Source organism: Hyperolius riggenbachi, chromosome 3 (assembly GCF_040937935.1).
Source record: "Hyperolius riggenbachi isolate aHypRig1 chromosome 3, aHypRig1.pri, whole genome shotgun sequence".
In the NCBI taxonomy this organism is placed as follows: domain Eukaryota; kingdom Metazoa; phylum Chordata; class Amphibia; order Anura; family Hyperoliidae; genus Hyperolius; species Hyperolius riggenbachi.
Window position 1 is genome coordinate 502,376,807 of NC_090648.1, and position 14,703 is coordinate 502,391,509.

The window sequence follows — 14,703 nt, forward strand, 5'->3', positions numbered from 1 at the left end:
CAAACAAAATTTAGTTAGTCATTTGCCCTCCTAGGTCTTCAGTATTCCTCAGGCAGCCCTTGGGAACCACACGTGTCTCCGAGTAGTTCTGAAGACAAGTTTTCCAGTAAGTGTTAGCACCTCCAACATTATTAGCTCTTTAAAACATAACTTTTTATTAGAAAATCATTTAAAAAAAATAGTGATAAAGGTGAGTTGCTGCATCCCAGTGACAGCCCGCTGTTTCAGGTCAAGTGCCTTTCTTCAGGCTTGACAACCCCTGGCCTGAAAAAAGGCTCTTGACCTGAAACAGCGGGCTGTCGATGGGATGCAGCCACTCACTTTTATCACTATTTTTCAATTATTTTCTAATAAAGAACTATGTTTTAAAGAGATTCTGTAACAAAAATGTCATCCTTTTTTTCTACCATCCTACAAGTTCCTAAACCTATTCTAATGTGCTCTGGCTTACTGCAGCACTTTCTACTATCACCATCTCTGTAATAAATCAACTTATCTCTCTCGTGTCAGACTTGTCGCCCTGTGTTTGGAAGGCTGCCAACTCTTCAGTGTTGTTGATCTGTTATGCCCGCCCCCCCTCCAGGCTCCCTCTATGCACACTCCCGTGTGTGTTATTTACATTAGGCAGCCTCTCTGCTCTCTTATCTTTTACAAGCTGGATAAATCGTCCTCTGTTAGGCTGTGAAAGGAGCTGGGCTGTCACATGCTGAGGAATTACAGACACCGGGCAGAGCTGTCTGCAGGAAGAAACCATCAGCCTGTCACTCTTCAGTGGATGAGAGCTGCAGGGGGGAAGAAACACACAAATAATCTCTTGAGATTCAAAAGGAAGGCTGTATACAGCCTGCTTGTGTATGGGTGTATTTTCTATGTGTGGACATACTGTACATGAACCTAGTTCCGGTTTTGGTTACCATTTTTGTTTGTTTATAAACAAACTTTTTAAAACTGTTTTTGACCACTTTTAATGTGGCGGGGAGCGGCGAAATTGTGACAGAGGGGAATAGGAGATGTCCCCTAATGCACTGGTATGTTTACTTTTGTGCGATTTTAACTATACAGATTCTCTTTAAAGAGCTATTAATACTGGAGGTGCTGACCCTTTCTGGAAGACTACTGACTGCCGTCTGAGAGATACTGAAGGACGACTGGTCTTGGCACTCCTCTTCGTTTTGAAGACATGGGTGCTGATCACACTTGGACGTTCTGAAGACAATTGCATCAGTACTGCGTATGCTCAAGCTCAGACCTGTGTGTGTGCAGTACGGTTATGCTCATCTTTGGAACTACTTGGGGACACAAGTACTTTTGAAGGCTCCCCGAGGAGTACCAAAGAGAGAATTGACTTGGCAGGTCTATTAAATTCAACCAGGGATAGGCTGTATGGCAGGGTTGTCAAACTCAAATGCACAGTGGGCCGAAATGGAGAACTGAGGCCAAGCTCGATCTCCAGTGTCCACCTTCCGCCCTTATACAGTTCACAGGTGTCTCATGATCCCCCTACCTCCCCTATATAGTTTCCTGGTGTCTAGTGGTCCCCCTCCCTCCCCTATACACTTCCCTGGTGTCTAGTGGCCGCCCCTCCCCTATATAGTTTCCTGGTGTCTAGTGGCCCCCTCCCTCCACTATACAGTTCCATGATGTGGAATGGCCCCTCCTTCCCCTATAAAGTTTTACAAATGCCCTACCTCTCTCCCCTATACAGTTCCCTGGTGTCTAGTGGCCCACTCTCTCCCCTATACAGTTCCCTGGTGTCTAGTGGCCCACTCTCCCTTCACTATGTGGCTTCATAATTTCAGTGCTTAGCCATACACCACTACGAGGTATTTATCCCTCCGAAATCCGATTGCAGAATTTTGCTTCCTGGCAGAGGCAGAGCTTTGTGCAGTAGCTCTGCCTCCAGTCAATCTTCGCCTCTCCCCACTCCTCTGTCTTCTTTCACTGAGAGGGGCGGGGAGAGGCGGAGATCGTCAGAGATTGGCTGGACTGGAGGCAGAGCTACTGCACAAAGCTCTGCCTCCCTGGGCAGCAAAATCCACATCCTGAAAAGTCGTAGAATTTTGCCCTGGGATTTGGGGGGAATAAATACCTCGTTCTGCCGCAGGCTAGCGGCGAATCAGCTTTGATCTTAATGTTGAATCTAACTGCGCAAGAAAAATAGTTATTTTATATGACTTCAGACTTTCTTTAATGCATGCTAGTCTTTCTAGTTAGATCTTTGCTGAGCAAGGTGTGCTGGAGATGTCCCCAAGATGTTTAGGGGATGAGGGATAGTAACTATTTTTTGTTGCTGGGGGGGGGAGGGGAACAAATTCAGCAGTGTAGTATAGGTAAGGTTTGAAAAGGGAAGGTTTGTCAGACATGGACCAGTATTTAGCTATGTTGCAAATTATTTTGTTTTGTTCATTGCATAGGACTTTGTGGCTCACTCTAGCACATTTGCAGTTGCAGTAATTTAGACCAGGTACTGGGCAGCAATGCTGCTTCTCTGCACAGTGTAGCCATAAACTTTGTTTAGGGCTGGTTCAGACGGGCGTTTTTGTGGCGTTTAACGCAGCGTTTCAGACGCAGCGTTTTTTGGGATCTACTGCCAATGCCATCCCATGCAAGTGAATGGGAGCGTTTAGAGCTGGCTTTTGCAGGCTTTCATGAAAGCCTGGCAGTAGATCCCAGCGTTGCGTCTAGTCTCAAAAGCAACATGCTGCTTTCAGAGGCAGTAAACGCGAGGAAACAATAGCAGAGACCAGAACTGCTAGCCTTGAACGCTTTTCAAAAGCTTTCAAAAGCTAGCTTTTAAACGCTGGCGTTTAAACGCTGGCGTTTGAATGCAATGCCAAGCAAAAGCTCAGCAGACGCCCGTGTGAACCAGCCCTTACTGTTCATGATCATTGCTTTGCTTTTAGAATGCGTTCTGCAATTGGAGAATATTAATCCAGACGCTAAGCAACATTCGTTGTATGTCTCGATAATAAGCCATAAACTACTTTTACTGTTCATCATTATTGCTGTGTTCAGTGGTTCTTATTCTACAGTATAATGTTTGCAATTGTAGTATACTAGACAAGGCATTGAGCAGCAGTGCTACTTGTCTGCACAGTATAGCTGTACATTTTTTTTACTCTTCCTCATAGTTTTGTCCTATACTGCTTGGCCTGCACTACTGACTCCATTTCCTCTCAATACAGAGATTCTGCAAAACTGATTATTAAACTAATGGTGCTGGGGTTGGTTGCACCAATCCAGTGCCACCCTAGCCTATCCTGGCATAGCCTTCATCTCCTTCTTTCAACCTGCGGCCCTCCCCTCACCCCAAAACAGGGGCCTTTTGCCTGTTCTGACTGGGACCTGGCTATTTTATTTTTTAGGAAGACCCCTGCAAGAGCCTTTTGCTGGGAGGGGTGATCAGCACACAAGACAGTTGGGAACTGTGTCTCATGCTCCCTGTCACCTCCTTTCAACCAAAAAGATGGCTGCTATCATGAAATCACAATCCCTTTGCCTGTTCTTTTAAAACAGGGTGGGTAAGAGATTATATTACCTATCTATTTTAATCAACATAACTAATGACTCTGAAGCGAGATTAAATTACATTATATTAGTGTTAAGCACTATAGGATATGCTAAACCGCCGCATCCCTGTGGCAAAACGAGTGGTTTATACCCCCCAAATCCCCTCTGAAAAATCCACGACTTTCCTGGTCGTGGATTTAGCTGCTCATGGAGGCAGAGCTTTGAGCTGCAGCTCCGCCTCCATGCGCGTCAATCTGCCGGCGGATCTCCGCCTCTCCCCGCCCCTCTCTGTGAAGGAAGACTGAGAGGGGTGGGGACAGGCGGCGATCAGCGGGGATTGACGCACGAAGAGGCAGAGCTACAGTCCTAAGCTCTGCCTCAACAGGAAGCACTCCCCGCTGTTAGCCCAGGGGATTTGGGGGATATAAACCCCTCGTTTTGCCACAGGGATGCAGCGTTTTAGCACTAGCTATAGTGCTGAACATTAATACAAGGTAAAATCATTTGTTTAATCTCGCTTCAGACTCTCTTTAATGACAGTATGTTTGTTTAGGCTGAAGTTCCCCTTTCACCACATCCTCTGACCATGCATAGTACACCTCTGCTCTATATACTTACTGAAGACATGTGCTGTACGCACACACGTTGCCCACATCCCCAGGTCATGTATTGTCCTGTTACGTATGATGTCTGTGATGCCAAGAAAATGTTTCAACTGCAGATTTTTGTTTCTGATAGGTTGGAGGAGAACTATGAAATTGCGGAGGGAGTTTGTATACCCAGAAGTGCCCTCTATATGCACTACCTGGACTTCTGCGAGAAGAACGATACGCAGCCGGTGAACGCAGCCAGTTTCGGCAAGGTACGCCCAATATCTGTTTCCTATTGAGCTGCCATGTTTATGGTGCTATAGGTGAATGATGAAGTGTCTTGAGGGATTCAGTTTAAAGAGAAACTCCGACCAATAATTGAACTTTATCCCAATCAGTAGCTGATACCCACTTTTACGTGAGAAATCTATTCCTTTTCACAAACAGACCATCAGGGGGCGCTGTATGGCTGATATTGTGGTGAAACCTCTCCCACAAGAAACTCTGAGGACCGTGGTACTCCTGGCAGTTTCCTGTCTTGTTGCATTGTGGGAAATAGCTGTTTACAGCTGTTTCCAACTCCAAAAAAGCATGCAGCAGCTACATCACCTGCCCACAGTAAAAATGTCACCATGTAATAAATGTCAGAAGGTAAATCAGGGATTTAAAAGATTTTACAATAGGCAAACACTGACTAAATCATTTATACATAATTATTGTAAAAATGAAGCACTTTTTTTTATTACATTATTTTCACTGGAGTTCCTCTTTAAGACTAGGTGCACACATAGCAGAAACGCTGCGTTTTTTACGCTAATGGAAGTCTTTTGGGCCGCAGGAAAAAAACGCATATGAAAAGCGCATATGCGTTTTTGATGCGTGCGATTTATTAAATGCTGGTTTTATTGCATGATCTTCAAAAAATGCATGAAAAACGCACATAATGGAAATGCAATGGTATGCGTTTTTTATGTGTTCTTCTATGCGTTTTTGCTAAAGAGAAAAAAAATTGTTTTGTGATGTATTTCCACTTCCTGTTATCTTCCTAGTGATTTGCATAAAATGCTAAATGAAAACGCATGAAAAATGCATTTTTTATATTCAAACGCAAAGCACTTGAAAAAAGCATCTGCAGTAAGAAAACGCAAACACACCAAAAATGCAGCAAAAACACACCAAAAACACACACAACATTAACATAAAACTTGACATAAAACGCACCTTTTCATGTTATGTTTGCACCCAGCCTCACGGTAACCTGAGGCTAGAAATATATGAAGGCTGCCATATTTATTTCCCTTCAAACAATACCAGTTGCCCAGCTCCCTCTAATACGTTTAGCCATAGCCCCTGAACAAGCATGCAGCAGATCAGGTGTGTCTGACATTATTGTCAGATCTGACAAGATTAGCTGCATGCTTGTTTCTGGTGTGATTCAGACACCACTGCAGCCAAGCAGATCAGCAGGCCTGCCAGGTAACTGGTATTATTTAAAAGGAAATAAATATGACAGCCTCCATATATGCCTCGCTTCACATTCCCTTCAAATTGAGTAATTAGTAAATGAAAAAGATGGTATATACTACAGCAAACAAAGTCCGCGGTATCCAGCACAAGCGGGGATCGCCTAATTCCAGATATATACGTGCTTGCCGGTTGCTTGAGAAACCGGGCGAAAAAAAAATCACAAACGTCCCCCACTAAATACTCACCAGACCTCCATTGATGTCTTGTAGTTGTAGCCTTCCTTGCCCAGTGACGTACTCCCTGCTGGACAGGAAGTAATTCACTGGGATTCCTGACGTATTCCCGTCATTCTGCACATGCTCATCATAACGCCGCTGCCAACCTTTTTAAAAGGTATGCGTCACACATTAAAAAAGCAAAAGTCCGGCGGTAATGCGCTGTTGGCGGCATATCGGGAACTTCTGGTGCAACACGACAGGGTAAGTGTGCTAGGCCCCATTGCATTGCATTACCGTTGCATTACTCTGCAGTAAAACAGGGTAACACAATGCACTCTTGCAGTGTGTTAAAGTGAACCTTAAGCCCAAAAAAAAAATGAGTTTTCATGCGGCTTCCAGAAGCCCCCTGCAGCTGGCCGGTGCCCTTGCCGTGTCCCTCCGATCCTCCTGTCCCCGCCGGCAGCCACTTCCGGTTTCGCCGTCAGGAGCCGACAGGCTGGGAACGCGAGTGATTCTTCGCGTTTCCAGCCACAATAGCGCCCCTATGCTGCTATGTGCTATATGCTATAGCAGCATAGAGGGCGATATTGTGGCTGGGAACGCGAAGAATCACTCGTGCTCCCAGCCTGTCGGCTCCTGACGGCGAAACCGGAAGTGGCTGCTGGCGGGGACAGGAGGATCGGAGGGACACGGCGAGGGCACCGGACAGCTGCAGGGGGCTATTGGAAGCCGCAGGTGAGTAAAACTCATTTTTTTGGGGGGGCTTAAGGATCGCTTTAAAGGGGCCTGAGGCTGATTTCACACCAGAAACCAGCGTCAGCAATGCGTCGCGCCTGACACACCACATCGCACCTTCCAAAACAGGCCTTCAGGGAACACCACATTATTGTGCAGTGTTCCCTGTCTGGCCCCTGGCCAAGCAGGAAGTGCTGGCCGTCACTTCCTGCTTCGGGTATGCGGAAGTGAACGGAAGCGTATTGTTAAAATACACTTCCGCACATGCACACCGCAATGTCGCCTCTGATTTTTCAAAAATCTATGCACCGCCATAGACTAACATGACTTCCAGGCCAACGCAGATCACCGCAGCGTTAACGTAGTTCTTGACCTGCGTCGGGGTGAAAACGTCACTTTGGTTGCGCAGTAACAGTATGAAAGTCTCATAAAAATACCACACCGCCTCCGTGTTAAAGGGCCCTTAAAAATGTTTAGTTGCTAATTTTTCCATTGATTTGTGTTTTGTGCTGGCGAACTACAACGTAACCGCTCCGCTCCAAGACCCGCTGTGGGCCCTCTGCCTCTTTCCAGGCCCCTCTACCAGGAGGGGTTAATTGAATTTGGCCATTGAGTCAAGGAATGTTAGCTCAGTAGCTGAAACAGCATGGGGTATTCTTATTCCAGGCTTCAATGAGTCTATACAAAAAAAAGGGCCAGGCTGTCTGCTCATTTATCACTCCGCACAGCACAGAGTTCTACAAACTTTCACAAACTTTCCACTTGGCGTTGGCTAAGGTTCTGCTCCTAAAAAACAAAACCTCAGAAATCGGTTTTAGCAGCCAAACGAGAACAGGACCCGCGTCTCGGAGCAGATGTGCGAATAAAAGCCAAGCTGTGAAAGTACCGGGGTACTAAAGGTGATTCTTCACAATGGCGTTTAATCAAATACACCCGCCATTTTATTTAAGGTACAATGAACAGAGCGAAATGCTGGAAATACGTCAAAACGTTGTGTTTTTTTATTCAGACAGCTGAATTCATTTACGGCCATCTGTTTGTACAATGCGCACGCATTTCCTGTGGTGCAAGAAAACAACGTCTGCAAAAAGTTTACAGTGACACTTGTGTGGATTTTTGCTTCATTCATCTGAAATATGGTAGAACAGGAAATATTTAAGTGGTTGCTGTACTGACGTGCTGCCAGGGGTATGGGCTAGGATCCTAAGAGATCCGGGGAGATCCCGCCACTTTTTGGCACTCCAGATGAAAAATAGGTGGGGCCAGGCACCAGAATGTGGGTGTGGTCATGGGTGGGGCCAAATTTACATGAACTTAACAGCTGTCTAAGTAGGCCTCCCAGCAAAATGTTGGATGAAGCCCCCTCTCCATTTATACAAAAAAAATCCAGCATATCACATAAATAGGCAGTGCCACTTAAACATCACTAGGCAGAGTTACCTGGCTTCTGTGCTGGCAGGTCTGGCTTTCTGCTGGGCAGGCTGGCGTGCTGTCAGGTTGTCTGCCAGTCCCCCCATAGCATTCCCGAACCTTCTAGTGGACCCCTCTCATAGTTACATAGTTATTTGGGTTGAAAAAAGACATACGTCCATCGAGTTCAACCAGAGGACAAAGTACAACACCAGCCTGCTCCCTCACATATCCCTGCTGATCCAGAGGAAGGCACAACATCAGCCTGCTCCCTCACATATCCCTGTTGATCCAGAGGAAGGCGAAAAACCCTTACAAGGCATGGTCCAATTAGCCCCAAAAGGGAAAAAAATCCTTCCCGACTCCAGATGACAATCAGATATAATCCCTGGATCATTAGGCCTTACCTAGTAATTGTAGCCATGGATGTCTTTCAACGCAAGGAAAGCATCTAAGCCCCCTTTAAATGCAGGTATAGAGTTTGCCATAATGACTTCCTGTGGCAATGCATTCCACATCTTAACCACTCTTACTGTAAAGAACCCTTTCCTAAATAAATGGCTAAAACGTTTTTCCTTCATGCGCAGATCATGTCCTCTAGTCCTTTGTGAAGGCCTAGGGACAAAAAGCTCATCCGCCAAGCTTTCATGTTCCCACCGGCCTCCCATTTAGGCATCACAACTCCCAGCATGCCTCCACAGACTAAACACAACTCCCTGCATGCCCCCATAAAGGCAGTAGTACCCGGCATGACACCACAGCACCCAACATGCCCCCATAGAGGCACCATAGCACCCAATATACCCCCTCCCCCTCCCCATTGATGCACCCCAACCCCAGCATGCCCAACATTGATGCTGCACAGCTCTGCCTCTGCCTGGGGGACATCCGGGGCACCCCACAATAGATCTGTGGCACGTGCCACTGATCTTTGGGGCTAGCGACGCCCCTGCGTGATGCAATTATAGTGTTTCATGATGAGGCCCTGATCAATAATGCGATAGAATTTACTTTTTTATTTGACCACTTTTTCAATACGCAGGCCACGAGTGTAACTAGAGGGAGGGGCCCCTATGATCACAGGGGGGGGCGGAGCTGTGGGGGGAGGGCCCTACTAACCTTCCCCTCCTCCGATACAGGGGACTGTACTCAGATTGGGTTTTTTGTGGCTACACTTGTTATGGGTGGGGAGATCATGATGGCCCCACTTGTTTTATAACCTTTGTAAGATGGACCCCCAGGCTGTGAGGGTCACTGGGGGTTGGCAAGGGAAGGGGTGGGAACATTGGAGGGGGGGGGGGCATCAACACTTTGCTGGAGGTTCCATGATTTGTAGTTGCACCTCTGTTCCGGATGCTTGAGTTCTGGATAACCGGCACCGTACTTTGCAGGAGAATTCCATGGACTGCCATTGGATGTTCAGTAGGGAGAATGTTAGTTGTGAATTACAGTTGAAGTATGTGTACTCACAGTTAGAAAGTTACATACACTTGGGGCAAATAGAGAACCCGAAGTGGGTTCTAAGAATGCCATTAGCACACAGAGGCAGGGTTTGCAAATAGCACATGGACTGCATATCCCAGCCCCCCATATTGTCCCTTACATCCCCCACACCCTAAGGACTACATACCCCAACCCCCTATACCCTTCCCTTATCCCCCCCCCCCCCCCCATGTTAATGCTCTGTCTTGCTTTGGCAATGCTAAATGTATTTGGTCCTGCCAATAAAGTTTTTTTTTGGATTGAATTGTTCAGTTGCTATACTGTCTCCCCCCCCCCCCCCCCCCCGTGCTCTGCTGTCCCCATAAATCACCCAACCGTGCTAGCGACATCGCTAGTGGGCTGTTTACATCTGTACTTGTCAGTCTCACCGCTCCCCCGCCTCCTCTATGTCACCGCTTCCCGCCTGCGTACCTTCCCTCCCTGCTGATTGGACGGAAGGGACGCGGGTGGGGAGCGGAGATATAGAGGAGGTGGGGGAGCGGCGAGACTGACACATCCAGAGGTAAACAGCCGGCTAGTGACACGCTGTGTGTCGCTAGCACGGCGTTTGATTTATGGGGGACTGCAGAGCGCAGGGGGGGGCCTGGGGGGGGCGCTGTATAGCAACAGAGGCTGGGCATTATATGCAGACCCAACCTCTGTGTGCTGATCGGATTCTTAGGACCCACCTCGGGTTCTCTTTAAACTTCCTCTCTGCTCTAAAAGATAAGCAGCAGCATAGTAACCTTTAAAGAACAACATTTCTTAGTTACAGCTTACAGAAGTCCTGCAATAAATATGCAATGTGTCTACGTCCTGCTTACATGGAAGCAGGCAAAGGTTTAACATCCTGTGTTTACAAATTAGCTGCTCTGCCGGGACAGCCAGCTGACACAGCTAAGAGATCAAATTACAGAGGTGGGGGAATTAGGCACTTCTCTCTAAAAACACACAGGGTGCCTTTCTCTCTGTGTTCCTTGATTCCTGTGCAAGAGTTCAGGTTCACTCACGGCAGTGTTGTGAATAATTGCCTTTAGATCAGGGGTGTCAAAATCAAATATAAAGTGGACAAAAATTGTACACTAGGACTTAGTCGCGGGCCAACCTAAATGTCTGCTGGCCACCTTCCTCTCTTATAAAGTACCCAGTTGTCTAATGGTCCCCCTTCAACCTCTATACGGTTCCCTGGTGTCTAGTGGTTCTCCCTCCCCTATACAGTTCCCTGGTGCATAGTGATCCTCCCTCCCTCCCCTATACAGTTCCCTGGTGTCTAGCGGCCCTCACCTTCCCCTATACGGTTCCCTGGTGTCTAGTGGTCCTCCCTCCCCTATACAGTTCCCTATTGTTTAGTGCTTGCCCCATACCTCCCCCACATACATTTTCTGGTGTTTTAGGGCTTCACCTCCAATATAGCTTCCCTGGTGGTCTAGAGTGGGCCAAACATAATGCAAAGTGGGAAAACCACTTGTGGGCCAAATTTAATGTCTCTGAGGGCCAAATTTGGTCCACGGGCCGGAGTTTGACATGTATGCTTTAAAGTGAATGGGAACCTCATTTTAAGAAAAATGAAGCAAATACTTACTTAAAGAGAGTCTGAAGCGAGAATAAATCTCGCTTCAGACCTCATAGATAGCGGGGGCATGTGTGCCCCTGCTAAAACGCCACTATCCCGTGGCTTAACGGGGGTCCCTTCACCCCCAAATCCCCTCCGTACAGCCGGGGAGCACTTCCGCATTGGGGCAGGGCTAACCGCCGCAGTCCTGCCCCACGCGCGTCTGTCAGCGCGTATCTCCGCCTCTCCCCCGCCCCTCTCAGTCTTCCTTCACTGAGAGGGGCGGGGGAGAGGCGACGATGCGCATCTGATAGACTTGCTGAGAGGCAGGGCTGCAGCCGTTAGCCCTGCCTCCAGGAAGAGAAAATCTACGACCAAGTTGACGACCAAGTTTTGCGGGGGTGGGTTTGGGGGTGAAGGGACCCCCATTTAGCCGCAGGATAGCTGCGTTTTAGCAGGGGCACACATGCCCCTGCTAACTATGAGCTCTGAAGCGAGATTTATTCTCGCTTCAGAGTCTCTTTAAGGAGAGGGAAGGCTCTGGGTGGTATAGAGCCTTCCGTCTCCTCTCTCGGTGCCCTCTATCCTGTGCTGGCTCCCCCCCGTTTCAATCCCCCACTGAAAGGGTATTTGGAAGCCGTGTCCTCCCAAAGACGTGCGGCTCCATACTGCACAGGCGTAAGCGTGCAAGAGAGCGTGCTTGCGCAGGTGCAATACAGGGCCGCCCTTCTTCAGGAGCACTCGGGCTCCCTGAAGACTTCTGAAGCCTCCTTCGGCCGGGTAAAGCAGTATTTGACTAATTTAGTCAAATACTGCTACCGGGCGAGCCAGCACCGCAACGAGGGGACCAGGAGAGGAGCGGGATGGCTCTATAGGACCCAGAGCCTTCCCTCTCCTTGGGTAAGTATCTGTCTCATTTTTTTAAATGCGGTTCCCATTCACTTTAAATGATTTAACTTGAGCAAAAACATTTTGGGCAGCCTTCCACAGGCTTCATACAATTATTTGTCATTTTGGCCAATTCCTCCAGACAGAACTGGTATGGCCTCGCTCCCTCACATTCAGCTTGCCGAAAAGGGCCAGTGCTTTGTGACGGTCATTTCAATACCTCGACCTGTTGACCATAAGCTATTTTTACCAGAGAATTGGAGGTATGTTTGGGGGTCAGTGTTCCTTTGAACGACCCCTTTGTGATTGAGCTTCAACCTGCTTGCTGAGCTCTTCAGATGTTGCTTCAGCTTATCTACAGTATTTTCCTGCCTCGTAAAGCCATCTGTTTTGTCAGGTGTACCGGTCCTCCCTGGGAGCAAAGCACCTTCAAAGTATGGTGCTCTCACTTCCATGCTTCACGGTTGGCATAGTGTTCTTTGGCTTGCAAGCCACACCCCTTCTCCTCCAAACATGATGGCAATAAGTTTGAGCTGGTATTCATCAGACCATAGCACATTTCTCCAAAAAGGTAAGATCTTTAAAACCATGTGCGTTTGTGAACTGCAGGCTGACTATTCATGTTGGCTTTGAAGTAGTGGCATCAACCTTGCTAAGCAGCCTGTCAGATCATGTTGATATAATACATGTTTTACTTTGGGCATGAATGTTTTTCTACCTGTTTCTCCAGCATCTTCTCAAGGTCCATTGCTGTTGTTTTGGGTTAATTTGCACCTTTGCCACAGTAAGTTCTTCTCTGGGAGACAAAATCTATCTCCTTCCGGAGTGGCATCATGGCTGTGAGGTTTCATGGTGTGTTTATACTTGTGTGAAGCCTTCAGTCATTTGACGCGGTTTCCAAGGATGAACCAGATTTATGAAGATCCACATTTTTCTGAGGTTTGACTGATTTCTTTTATCAGACAAAGAGGCAGTACATTTGATGCTTGGCCTTAACCCTTTCCAATCCTATGTAGGACTATATCCAATATTGGCCTTTTTCGGCATAGGCCCAATGTTGACTGTTAGAAGTAAGTAAGTAAGTAAGTAAGTTAAGTTAAGTATTATGTAGGCCTCAGTGATTTGGACTGAGTTAGTCAAAAAGGCTTGGGGTGCAGACTTGCCCTTTAAAGAGATTTTCTCTTAGAGAGAAAATCTACAGTTCTGACTGTCAGCAGAACTAGGACATATCAAGAAGCTGTTCTATGGACAAGGCCACAGGTCTCACTGACCTCAACATGTAAACCACAAGAACAGTAAACACAGCCATGTTTAATCAATATTGAATTCTTTGCAACTAGGACAAAGGGCTCATAGAATATTAATCAAGTAGGTGTGTACCATGACACCATAAGGGGTTTGAGCCAATTGTAGGTTTGGGGGGGAGGCTCAGATGATGTTCCAGTTAACTCTTTTCTGGTCCGTATAAAACCCACCGCCGGCGTCCGGAGAGGCACTTTTCTGCTTCCTTCCAGCTCTTACTAATGAGTTGCTGGTGCCGGAATAAAGGTGTGTTGTTGTCAATAGAAACATATAGTTCCTTACACAAGAAAAATGGCTGCCGCTAGGTGTCGCTTGTGGCCGCCGGCAGCATCCTCCGCTGCAGCACCATGTAATGTAGATGCAATCGGACTCCTGACTAGGGCGGTGTTACCGGTTTCATCACCCCTGGCATCAGGCTGCGCATTCAATGGCTTGGAGCTGGCACTAAACAACACCCACCCCATCCCCCAGCTGATTCCGGATTGTCTCCTTGCTCTAGTGTAAGGAGGTAGAGACCCCAATATTTTTTAAGTCACAGTTAACAAAGTGTATGTAAACTTGTGGTCCACCATATTCATGTTTAGCAGCTCTGATATCTCTGCATCCCTGTGTGACAGCTTTACTCACATGACTTGTAGATCAGGTCTGATCATTGCTCTGTGCTGTCCTTCCTTTTCCTGTCTATACTGTACTGTGTGCTCTGTACACCAGCTGTGATATCTCTGCATCCCTGTGTGACAGCTTTACTCACATGACTTGTAGATTAGGTCTGATCATTGCTCTGTGCTGTCCTTCCTGTTCCTGTGTATACTGTGTACTGTACACCAGCTCTGATATCTCTGCATCCCTGTGTGACAGCTTTACTCACATGACTTGTAGATCAGGTCTGATCATTGCTCTGTGCTGTCCTTACTGTTCCTGTCTATACTGTATACACTGTACACCAGCTCTGATATCTCTGCATCCCTGTGTGACAGCTTTACAGGTAGTCCTCGGTTAACGAACGAGATAGGGACTGTAGGCTCGTTCTTAACCTGAATCTGTACTTAACTCGAAACAGTGCACAGGGAACGCCGGATTGCGGCGATTTAAATGTTTTAAAGTACATTTATATTGATCTAAAGACGCCATGTGTGTGTGGGGAGGTGAGCAGATACATACCGCACACCTCTCATGTCCTAGCGTCACCATCTGCAAAACACCTCCGTGTCCCTAAACAGATCCGCGCCCTCTGACCTGGATACTGTTACTGCTCTGCGCATGTGCAGTATGCTAGGTCGCGTCCTGGCATGCGTCAGAGGGCATGGATCTGTTTAATGACACGGAGGTGTTTTGCAGAGGCAGAGGGTGACGCCAGGGCACGGGAGGTGTGCGGTATGTATCTGCTCACCTCCCCACACACACGGTGTCTTTTGATCAATATAATTGTACTTAAAAACATTAAAATCACCACAATTCCGCGCTCGGGTGACGTCATCGACGGGGTGAAGCTATCGGCGGGCCGTTCGTATCGGCGGGGCGTTCGTTAAAGCGGGCGTCCGTAACCCGA

The 14,703-nt window shown here is 47.4% G+C and overlaps 1 protein-coding gene across 3 annotated transcripts in view; it reads left to right on the top strand.

The window, feature by feature from the left end:
- RFX4 (regulatory factor X4) overlaps positions 1-14,703 on the top strand; it is a 175,384-nt gene that overhangs the window by 75,719 nt on the left and 84,962 nt on the right. For all 3 annotated transcript variants that reach the window (XM_068273115.1, XM_068273117.1, XM_068273116.1), the window contains exon 4: positions 4,249-4,372. In XM_068273115.1, the coding sequence (XP_068129216.1) occupies positions 4,249-4,372 (124 nt within the window). The remainder of the gene's footprint in view (positions 1-4,248; positions 4,373-14,703) is intronic.